Genomic DNA, 12,754 nt, shown 5'->3' with positions numbered 1-12,754 from the left:
TATTTGTTTGTTTAGAAAGAAACTGCTCATCATAAAGAGACAACAACTGGCATGTTTCCATGTGGAATGAAATAATCCTGAGGTCAAGGGCAGAATCAAGTCCTGCCTGGCCTAGGCTAGTTCTGTCTTGCTAATAAAAGATATCTCTTTTTAGTTCTGTATACTGATCTCTCCACACCAGCTTTAACCGTCCCATTCACGGTTCACACTGAATTTGCCTCCTAATGCCTCCCAGCAGGCCTCCAGTCAGAGACAGTGATTCATAAAGTGACAGGTCTGTCTGCTTCCACGAGGACACAAGCTTTCAGAATCCTGCCTCTCACTCTTTTCCACACCCTCCCCCTTAAACAGACACAGACTGCGTTAGACTGTCTGGTTACAATCTATTTTACATGTTAGGGCAAGCAAATTCTACAATAAAGCCTGCCCTAATATCAAGCAATAGGAAAGGAGGTCTCAGCCACATTATTTCAGAAGTGTCAGTAAATCATCTAGTGTGTTTAAATGCACGGTCTTACACCAATTATGCTTAATAACCTCCACACAAGGTAAGGTAAACATTTTAAACATTATTCTTTTATCAGGTAAAGGTCATAAATGGTTTAAGCAAAACCCAGTTGGCCATCTAAGACTTTTGCCTATTTTACCCCAATTCCGCTCAATATTTAAACCTTTTCTGCCATTCTAGTGTCTTATTTAATATGTACATGCCTGTTTACAGAGGAAAAATAATTTTTTAAAAACTATTTTAATAATTTTATATCAAGCATGTTCTTCACTGATACTGTAGTCTGCATGGTAAACAAGTACACTTTTGAAAGGTGGAAATGTCAAAATAACTGGGACAGTCATAATTTTTGAAAAATGTGTTTTCACACAAAACATATATATATATATATATATATATATATATATATATATATACACACACAGTATCTCACAGAAGTGAGTACACCCCTCACATTTTTGTAAATATTTTATGAGCTCCTCTAAAATATTTATGAGATCCTCAGAGAGTTCTTTGCCATGAGGTGCCATGTTGAACTTCCAGTGACCAGTATGAGAGAGTGAGAGCGATAACACCAAATTTAACACACCCATTCACACCTGAGACCTTGTAACACTAACAATTCACATGACACCGGGGAGAGAAAATGGCTAATTGGGCCCAATTTGGACATTTTTACTTAGGGGTGTACTCACTTTTGGGGCCAGCGGTATAGACATTAATGGCTGTGTGCTGAGTTATTTTGAGGGGACAGCAAATTTACACTGTTATACAAGCTGTACACTCACTACTTTACATTGTAGCAAAGTGTCATTTCTTCAGTGTTGTCACATAAAAAGATATAATAAAATATTTACAAAAATGTGAGGGGTGTACTCACTTCTGTGAGATACTGTATATATGTATATATATATATATATATAAAACTTTGATTTACATTACAGTATGAAGTACTACATTTAAAACTAAGATAATGTGCATTTTCATATTCAAAGATTACAAATCTCGGTATGGTACAAGAGTAAAATAACAAAATCTGCATAAAAATAATTATGGAAAAAAAAACAGCAAAAATAAATGTCAGAGTAAAAAGTTTCCTAAAATGTTTTAATGTCATCATATAACAAAAGGTTAGAAATTTTTAAATCGGTTACTTTCAATAAAAACCCTGGGACAAAAAAAAAAAAATGGCCCAAGCTGAAGGAACCCCCGTAAATGCAGTCACTGAGAAAGCAACAGCTGTGTGGTAAATTTCATGTCCCATTTTGTCAATGAAGTCATTTCATTGTGAGTTCTGGAGGACTCCTCCAGATGTGTTGTTTTCAAATCACTGCATTAGTTCATCTTTCCTTGGTACTTCATTAGCATTTGTCAGCTTGTGCTCCTCAGTTTATTTTCAGACTGTCTTTTTTGGCAAACATACGCTTAAATGTTCATTTCAGCCTTATCAGCATGCTTGTGAAAACTGCACCACTCATGGTCACTAACCATGTTTGTCTTTTCTGTGTTTTTGTATTATTAGTGTCTCCAGAAATTGTGCTGTAAGGCCCCCCCTCCACCTAGACCGGAGTATGATGTAGTGTGCATTGGACTGAGCGGTGCCGGCAAGACCAGTCTGCTATCTCGCTTGTGCAATGAGATCAGTGATGGCACGATACCAACCACAGGTAATATAACATTTCTCTGCAGCTTTGTACTGCAGCACTTTTTTTTAAACCAACAGAACATGCTTTTCAATGGGTCAAAAATAAGAAAAAAATCACATATTTAGAAGTGAGACCTAAAAAGACTAAGCATTTATAAGTAATACAAACCTCAGCTCCTGTTTCTCAAACAAATGTGACAAATCATTCCATAAAAATTGACTTTGCACACTATTTTTGAAGTGCATTTACCTGAACCTCCACACTTGTACTCAGTACATATATATCTTCGACACTATGCTTTTTCAGTGCTCTGGAACGTCTGCAAAATCTCTTCATTGTCACCATGTGTGCTTCAGCCTCTTTGACAGCTGAAATATGTTTAATGTTATTGCTGCAGGTTACCTCAGAGCCTCCCTTTGAACACTACACAACTTTACCAAAGAAAGAGCGCACTTGTGGAGGAGCTCTTTGTGCGTATGTGTCTCTGTTTTTGAGAACATCTGGGTTTTGTCACACAGACTTTATTCCTTGTGAAAAGAGTGTTGATTTCATTAGTGCTCTTGGCGACAGGTTGGTGTATTCATGAATATCTTCACCTCTCGAGATGGACGACATCACTTCCGTTTTTACCAACAGCACAAATGGTTCTTTTCAACAGAGAAGACACAACTGTGTCAGGCTTTCTTCGGCACGTCTTAACAATCGGAGTGTGATGTATACAGCGAGCTAGACAGTACACAAACCCAGAATGTGCATCCAGTGATGATCGCCCTTTGTCTTTGGAGCAAACACCTGTCTCTGTCTGTTTAATGAATCAGTAATTACAATAGCGAAGTGTTATTTGGCAGCTCTCGTGGAAATATGGTTATGGTTAGATTAAGTTGTCAGAACCACTAGTCTGCACCAGCAGACCTAGATGGAGCTTCTCACCTGTTCATAGTGTATTTACTCACCTGCTGAGTATTTGATGAAACTTGCCTTATGAACATTAGCTTTAAATGAATGTGGGCTTCAGAGGTTCAGTTTCACATGTTTTAGTTGCGTTAATCAGTAACCAGAGGTGCAGCCATTTGTTAAGAAACATTTTTATTAATATTATTATTATCATCAATGTTGAAAGAAATTTTTTTTATTATCAATGTTGAAAACAGTTTTTGATGCTTAACGTGTGTATCTTGTGGAAATAATGATACCATTTAAACCTTTGTGGTAAGATTAAAGGATTAGTTCACTTCAGAATAAAAATTTCCTGATAATTTATTTACTCCCCCATGTCATCCAAGATGTTTATGTCTTTCTTTCTTTAGCCTTTCAGTGCAGCTTCAAAGGGCTCTATATGATCCTAGCCAAGGAATAAGGGTCTTATCTAAACGATCGGTCATTTTCTATACATATTTTATATATATATATATATATATATATATATATATATATACAGGTGCATCTCAATAAATTAGGATGTCGTGGAAAAGTTAATTTATTTCAGTATTTCAACTCAAATTGTGGAACTCGTGTATTAAATAAATTCAATGCACACAGACTGAAGTACTTTAAGTCTTTGATTCTTTTAATTGTGATGATTTTGGCTCACATTTAACAAAAACCCACCAATTCACCATCTCAATAAATTATAATACTTCATAAGATCAATAAAAAAAGGATATTTTAAACAGAAATGTCAGGCTTCTGAAAAGTATGTTCATTTCTATGCACTTAATACTTGGTTGGGCATCCTTTTGCATGAATTACTGCATCAATGCGACGTGGCATGGAGGCGATCAGCCTGTGGCACTGCTCAGGTGTAATGGAAGCCCAGGTTGCTTTGATAGCGGCCTTCAGGTCATCTGCATTGTTGGGTCTGGTGTCTCTCATCTTCCTCTTGACAATACCCCATAGAGAATCTATGGGGTTCAGGTCAGGCGAGTTTGCTGGCCAATCAAGCACAGTAACACCATGGTCATTGAACCAGCTTTTGGTACCTTTGGTAGTGTGGGCAGGTGCCAAATCCTGCTGGAAAATGAAATCAGCATCTCCATAAAGTTTGTCAGCATGAAGTGCTCTAAAATTTCCTGGTAGATGGCTGCGTTGACTGTGGACTTCAGAAAACATAGTGGACCAACACCAGCAGATGACATGGCAGCCCAAATCATCACTGACTGTGGAAACTTCACACTGGACTTCAAGCAACATGGTTTCTGTGCCTCTCCACTCTTCCTCCAGAGTCTGGGACCTTGATTTCCAAATGAAATGCAAAATTTACTTTCATCTGAAAAGAGGACTTTGGACCACTGAGCAACAGTCCAGTTCTTTTTCTCCTTAGCCCAGGTAAGACGCTTCTGACGTTGTCTTTGGTTCAGAAGTGGCTTGGTATGTGGAATGTGACAGTTGTAGCCCATTTCCTGAAGACGTCTGTGTGCGGTGGCTCTTGATGCACTGACTCCAGCTTCAGTCCACTCCTTTTGAAGCTCTCCTAAGTTCTTAAACGGCTTCGCCTGACAATCTTCTCAAGCCTGCGGTCATTCCTTTCATTTGTACACCTTTTCCTACCACACTTTTTCCTTCCAGTCAACTTTCCATGAATATGCTTTGGCACAGCACTCTGCGAACAGCCAGCTCTTTCAGCAATGACCCTCTGTGGCTTACCCTCATTGTAGAGGGTCTTGATGATCGTCTTCTGGACAACTGTCAAGTCAGCAGACTTCCCCATGACTGCTGTTGGGATTACTGACCTAAACCCAGTATTTATACCCTGAGAATGGTAATTTAATAGAACTTTGAGATACTGATTTTTTTATTTTGATGAGCAGCAAGCTGTGAACATAAAAATGAAAACAAAAAAGTCTGGAAATATTTTACTTTATGTCTAATAAATCTAGAATATATTTAAGTTTTACTTTTTGAATTAAAGGGATAGTTCACCCAAAAATGAAAATTTGATGTTTATCTGCTTACCCCCAGGGCATCCAAGATGTAGGTGACTTTGTTTCTTCAGTAGAACACAAATGATGATTTTTAACTCCAACCGTTGCGGTCTGTCAGTCATATAATGCATTGAAACGGTAACACCATCTATGAGAATAAAAAAAACATGCACAAACAAATCCAAATTAAACCCTGCGGCTCGTGACGACACATATATGTCCTAAGACACGAAACGATCGGTTTGTGCAAGAAACCGAACAGTATTTATATAATTTTTTACCTCTAATACACCACTATGTCCAACTGCCTTGCGCATCCGGTTGGTGAGGTCTGAATGCGCTCTGACAACGGAAGTGATGTCTCGCACTCATTGAAGTATAGGCGTGAGACATCACTTCCGTTGTCAGAGCGCGTTCAGACCTCACCAACTGATCGTTTCGTGTCTTAGGACATCAGTGTGTCGTCACGAGCCGCAGGGTTTAATTTGGATTTGTTTGTGCATGTTTTTTTTATTCTCAAAGATGGTGTTACCGTTTCAATGCATTATATGACTGACAGACCACAACGTTTGGAGTTAAAAATCATCATTTGTGTTCTACTGAAGAAACAAAGTCACCTACATCTTGGATGCCCTGGGGGTAAGCAGATAAACATCAAATGTTCATTTTTGGGTGAACTATCCCTTTAAATTACAGAAAAAAAAAAAAACTTTTTCATGATATTCTAATTTATTGAGATGCACCTGTATGTATGTGTGTGTGTGTATATATATATATATATATATATATACACTTTTTAACCACAAATGCTCGTCTTGCATTAGCTCTGCGATGCGCCACACATTACGTAGGCGGAATTTTATTTCTCAAGTAAATTTTGCCTACTCCTTTAAAATACTTTTTTAATTAATACTTTTATTCATCATGGATGCATTAAATTGATCAAAAGTGACAGTAAAGACAATGTTAGAAAATATTTCTATTTAATATATGCTTTTATAAATGTAATAAATACATTTAATAAATGCTGTTCATTGAACTTTCTATTCATCAAAGAATCCAGAAAAAAGTATCACCATTTTCACAAAAATTTTAAGCAGCATAACTGTTCTCAACATTGATAATAATAATAAATTTTTCTTGAGCACCAAATCGGCATAAATTATTAAAATGATTTATGAAGGATCGTGTTACTGAAGAATGAAATAAGGATGCTGAAAATTCAGCATTGCCATGACAGGAATAAATTACATTTTAAAATTAAAGCTGCAAGCAGTGATGAAAGGGCCCTTGCACCCTTGCCACCGCCACCCGGTGGCTTTAGGAAAACAGAGCACGGTGGGCAATATGCATTTAGGTATAGAAATATAGGAATATCATTTGTATTTGCCACACTTCCTGCTACCAGCTGGTGGCGCTATGACTATAACTAAATTTTGGCGTGTATATGTCTTCAGGCCATGGCACTTATCAAACGTGAAGTTTGAGACAGATTGGACATTGTATGCTTGAGTTACAACAACTTACTATTTCATAATGATAATAGCATGCTTTAGCACTCAGCTAAGTGTTGCTAGCATGTTTCAGAATGATTCTAGCATGTTGCATATTTTAGTCTGTTGCTAGTAGTGCATCACAGTGTTAAACACGTCACTTCCTGTTGCCAGTGGGTGGTGCTATTACTATAACTGAATATTGTCATGTACAGGTGCTGGTCATATAATTAGAATATCATCAAAAAGTTGATTTATTTCACTAATTCCATTCAAAAAGTGAAACTTGTATATTATTCATTCATTACACACAGACTGATATATTTCAAATGTTTATTTCTTTTAATTTTGATGATTATAACTGACAACTAAGGAAAATCCCAAATTCAGTATCTCAGAAAATTAGAATATTGTGAAAAGGTTCAACTTTGAAGACACCTGGTGCCACACTCTAATCAGCTAATTAACTCAAAACACCTGCAAAGGCCTTTAAATGGTCTCTCAGTTTAGTTCTGTAGGCTACACAATCATGGGGAAGACTGCTGACTTGACAGTTGTCCAAAAGACGACCATTGACACCTTGCACAAGGAGGGCAAGACACAAAAGGTCATTGCAAAAGAGGCTGGCTGTTCACAGAGCTCTGTGTCCAAGCACATTAATAGAGAGGCGAAGGAAAGGAAAAGATGTGGTAGAAAAAAGTGTACAAGCAATAGGGATAACCGCACCCTGGAGAGGATTGTGAAACAAAACCCATTCAAAAATGTGGGGGAGATTCACAAAGAGTGGACTGCAGCTGGAGTCGGTGCTTCAAGAACCACTACGCACAGACGTATGCAAGACATGGGTTTCAGCTGTCGTGTCAAGCCACTCTTGAACAACAGACAGCGTCAGAAGCGTCTCGCCTGGGCTAAAGACAAAAAGGACTGGACTGCTGCTGAGTGGTCCAAAGTTATGTTCTCTGATGAAAGTAAATTTTGCATTTCCTTTGGAAATCAAGGTCCCAGAGTCTGGAGGAAGAGAGGAGAGGCACACAATCCACATTGCTTGAGGTCCAGTGTAAAGTTTCCACGGTCAGTGATGGTTTGGGGTGCCATGTCATCTGCTGGTGTTGGTCCACTGTGTTTTCTGAGGTCCAAGGTCAACGTAGCCGTATACCAGGAAGTTTTAGAGCACTTCATGCTTCCTGCTGCTGACCAACTTTATGGAGATGCAGATTTCATTTTCCAACAGGACTTGGCACCTGCACACAGTGCCAAAGCTACCAGTACCTGGTTTAAGGACCATGGTATCCCTGTTCTTAATTGGCCAGCAAACTTACCTGACCTTAACCCCATAGAAAATCTATGGGGTATTGTGAAGAGGAAGATGCGATATGCCAGACCCAACAATGCAGAAGAGCTGAAGGCCACTATCAGAGCAACCTGGGCTCTTATAACACCTGAGCAGTGCCACAGACTGATCGACTCCATGCCACACCGCATTGCTGCAGTAATTCAGGCAAAAGGAGCCCCAACTAAGTAATGAGTGCTGTACATGCTCATACTTTTCATGTTCATACTTTTCAGTTGGCCAAGATTTCTAAAAATACTTTCTTTGTATTGGTCATTAGTAATATTCTAATTTTCTGAGATACTGAATTTGGGATTTTCCTTAGTTGTCAGTTATAATCATCAAAATTAAAAGAAATAAACATTTGAAATATATCAGTCTGTGTGTAATGAATGAATATAATATACAAGTTTCACTTTTTGAATGGAATTAGTGAAATAAATCAACTTTTTGATGATATTCTAATTATATGACCAGCACCTGTAGATGTGTTCAGGGCAGGCCTCTTCTCAAACATGTGAAATTTGGGGCAGATTGGACATTCTATGCCTGAGTTACAACAACTTCCTGTTTCATGGCAATAATCGCATACGTTAGCAAGTATTGCATGATTGTTTCTAGCATGTTTGGTACTTAATGGCATATTTAAATGTGTTTCAGGGAGTGAATTACAGTGTAAAGCATGCCTGTTGCCCGCAGTTGGCGCTATGACTGTAACTGAATATTGGCATGTAGATGTCTTCAGGCCAGGACTCTTATAAAAAAATGTGAAGTTTGGGACAGATCAGACTTTGTATGCCCGAGTTACAACAACTTCCTGTTTCATGGCGAAACATCGAGAACATTTCTGTTGGGTTTTCAGATTTTGCTCCCAGGGACTTTTTTTGTAGGTATTGGGCTGTTACATGTGTCTACCGAATTCCATACTTGTACGTGAAACATAGCATGAAGGAATTTTGTAGGTGGCGCTATCAAGCCATTTTGCCACACCTAATTCTGAAACCCATATCAGACTTAAATTTTCACCACTTTTGACGTGTGTGCAAAGTTTCATGAGTTTTCGAGCACGTTTAGGCCCTCAAAAATGCGATAGAGAAGAAGGAAAATAGACCAAACAATTACAATAGGGTCCTTACACCATCGGTGCTCGGGCCCTAATTAGGGTTGTCAATAGTCAAAAATTTTTAATCATGATTAATTGCATCCGTATCGTGAAATCAAGCATACACCATTTATCTTGTTTAACATGTTCATTCTGTCATCATTTGCTATATCCAGCAAAGTAAACCTTCAGGTTGAAGGGTAATTCTTACAAAAAATGTTTTTTCTGCAAACTATTTTTTAGGGTAAATTTAGGTGTCTTTTCAAAAAAGGACACTTGGAGACTCCAAAATAACACCAAATAACCAAATGATATAAGGATTCAATATAAATCGTAAATTTACGCACTTCAAAGCACACATGAAAAAAAAAACATTACAGAAAAAATCTTTTCAGAATTTACAGTGTATAGTATGTGTACAGTGGTTGCATTTTAGACAAGTGAAGATGCCAAAAATGGAGATTCCAATAAACCCTAAACTAGGGGTCGGCAATTAAGTTTGGCATCGGGCCAAAGTTTGAGCTGTTACTCTGTGTTAAATCCTGTAGTAGGACAGTCATTAACAAAAAGCCATATTTGTGTGGTGGTGTCCGTGTTTTACACTGGACAAATTAATAAAGTGGAGTAGAGTGGAGTGGAGTATCTTCATTCACCAACTTGCAACACAGACCGCCTTGCTAAAACACACATATGTGGGAGATGCGGAATGATAAAAATAACTCAAAATAAAAGAGGACTTGAATAAGCCCATTAATGGCATGTTCGAGTCATGCTCTTAACGAACTGTGTTTTATTTCCTCTTTCCATATTGTGAATAATAAATGTGTCTCAACGAAGTTGTCACTATTTTCAAAGTATATATCACCATGTCTACACTGGACGCGAGCGGCATGATGCGATGTGTCAAAAGATAATAGAACCCATTTTAATCAGTGATATTGTCTACACTGGACGCGGCGCGGTGCGACACGAGTCACGCGACACAACACATTCCCGACAGTGAACGCATTCCCTGTTCTGTTTCTGACGTAGTCCAAGTGCTTTGGAAGGGTCGGTTTGTCGAGTTCAGAGTAGACAGCTTTTAGCTGTTGCGGCGCGTTGCGCTGCAAAAGCAGTCACGTCTGGTGTAGACACGGTGATAATATTAGACGGCACCATGAGACGAAGATTTATTTCAGAACCAGCCGCTATCAAAATATTCTGGCTGCGGGCGCGGGCCAGATATTTTTGCTGGCGGGCAGTTTTGGCCCGTGGGCCACCTATTGCCGACCACTACCCTAAACCAACCCCCTTGACCTGACTGCATATGCCTACTATAGTACACAGATTCATTCAGAATTACTAAACACAGCAACATACACATGACAGATAAAAACATGATACTAAATGCAAGTCTCGAAATTGTGACCATTTTGGTCGCATATGCTCCCAAAATTTAGTCTGTGCAACCTCAAAATATATTTGGGAGCATTTGTGCGAGTACAAATAATTCTTGTGGTGCGACCTGTTTTCTAGGGAGACACTGGTCGACCGGATATAAATCGGAATGGGACAGTTTTTGCTCCAAACACACGATCGGCAATTTGTTTTTAGTTTTATTTTGGCCGATCTTTGTTCCGGACTTGCACAAAAACTGCATTGCAATCATTTCCCAAAATGTCATTTGTGTGAAAATTTTACAAAGTCTGTAAACAAGATGTTAACAGGCCAAAATTGGAACGTGCTGAAGACTGACGCAAAGAAGAGAACACAGACGTGCCAGCAGAGAAAATACTGGTACCAGTCACAGCAAGCTCATTGTTCATGATGCATGCAATATAAGAAGAAAAATATAAATATTGAATTAGGTTTATATGAATGTATCTCTGAAGGGAACTGATTGCCTTCAGAAAAGTTTAGACGGCATTTTCTCCATATAAAACAGTTTGTGTACAGCGATACCCAAAGAAACGCTATGTCGCTGTTGTTCCATAAGTGTCACCCTCAATCCTGTTGGAGAGTAAATTTGTATTTCATTCAGTCCATCTGCTGTTTTGTGCTGGTCTGCTGGTGTGTCTTATATAGCATAATTTCACAAATCTAAAGTCAAACCATTCTGTTTTTACTTTAAATCCTATAATTAAATATAATTTAAATAAAAACAAATGCTCATGCTACATGTGTGTAGCATCTTTGTTTGGATCATAATTAAAATGCAGTGGTGCCTCTAATTTCAAATGGCTACAGATATTTTTGTTTAAGACCAGTTTGGCCTGTTATAGAGCAAATAAACAACAAATAAGTTTCCTTTAAAAAAACAGCAGCTGGTATCGGAATTTGCCCATTTGGCTGTAAAAAAACAAAAAAAACAAACAAATCTGAATCGGCCATGTAAAAACATGATCGGTGCATCACTACTATTTTCATTTCTGTAAAAAAAAAATGCAGTGTTGGTTTTAAATAAAAGAAATCTGTTTATAATATATACATATAATTGTAGTTGTGGTGCATGCTCCTTAATTTTTGGTGGGTGCTCCTACATTTTTGAAGTTAGGAGAACCTGTGCTATCAAGTAAAAAACTTAATTTCGAGCCCTAGAATATGTGTGGAAACAACAGAAAAGTGTCTGTGCATAATTACAGTGTGCGATCAGTGCATCAAGATTGCAAGTACACTGTTTGTTTGCGCATCAATATTAACGGACTCGCGCATGCTTACTGCATGACTCCTGGATGTCACCGCAATCGTCTTTACCTTGTTTGCAATCCTCATCCATCAAAACTTTACTTGCAAGAAGCTGGTTTGCTTTATCCAGCTGAGAAACGTAGTTTGGCATATCATCTGTCCATACAGCAGTGTTCCGTTCAGTCCGTATTTCACACAGCATGATATGTGAGGGCTTGCGCTCTTCAGAAACAATCACAGAATATGACAGAGAGCTTGTTTTAAAGTGGCCCTATTAAGCTATTTTAAAGGTGCCTAATTTTGTTTTGGAGGTCTCCTACAAACATGCACCAAAGGTCAAGAAACACTTTCATTTCCTCATAGTATACATTGCACATCACATTTTTCTCTCTAAATCCCTCCTTTCCGAGAGCCTACTCTGCTCTGATTGGCCAGATGATCCAGTCTGTTGTGAATGGTCGACCGCTTACAGTGTGTGTCTGAAATGAAATTTCCATTACCATAACTTACATTCAGCTCCGAAGGCTTCCTCAGTCCTCAGCGATTGTACACACTGTAAAGACAGTAACGATGGACCAATGAAACATTGGAAGAACTAGTTATTCAACCCAAACCTCCTATGTAACATTAAAGTTTGTAAAAAAATCTGGCTCCATCCTTTACCATTACTCAAAGCAGTAAGAAAGACAGACAATCTGCATTAATTAACACAATGTTAGTTAGTAGTGGGTCCACAGCTGATTAGCAGAAGTATTTCATAGTAGTAAGGTGAGTTAGCCGGTTAGCCGGAGACCTACACAGCATAAAACACAAAAATATGTATTTTGAACAACCGGTAGAAAATATATGATCTATATGAGCAAGTTGGTCCATCTTTAATAGATAAGTGTTTTGTAAATCCCATTTATAGACCTTACAGAGATTTGAGAAGCAGTCATCAAAAGGTTATACTGCTGTTGTTTCGCTGTGGTAATTTTAACCACTGACTCTTCACATCCTCATCTTTTGGAACTGTTTAAAAAGAGAATTTTTTTTTGCAGAGCAGAAAACAATGTCTTAGCGGTTTAAAATGATCTGATCACATACAGAG

At 38.2% G+C, this 12,754-nt stretch overlaps 1 protein-coding gene across 1 annotated transcript in view; it reads left to right on the top strand.

The window, feature by feature from the left end:
• Nucleotides 1–12,754, top strand: part of arl15a (ADP-ribosylation factor-like 15a) — a 163,155-nt gene that overhangs the window by 50,445 nt on the left and 99,956 nt on the right. Inside the window, exon 2 of the mRNA XM_051893914.1 lies at nt 2,031–2,175. Coding sequence (XP_051749874.1) covers nt 2,031–2,175 — 145 coding nt within the window. The remainder of the gene's footprint in view (nt 1–2,030; nt 2,176–12,754) is intronic.

This window comes from Ctenopharyngodon idella, chromosome 5, assembly GCF_019924925.1.
Source record: "Ctenopharyngodon idella isolate HZGC_01 chromosome 5, HZGC01, whole genome shotgun sequence".
NCBI classification, from domain to species: Eukaryota; Metazoa; Chordata; class Actinopteri; order Cypriniformes; family Xenocyprididae; genus Ctenopharyngodon; species Ctenopharyngodon idella.
Note: the sequence above shows the minus strand (reverse complement) of the source record. Positions and strands in the feature narration are given on the sequence as shown.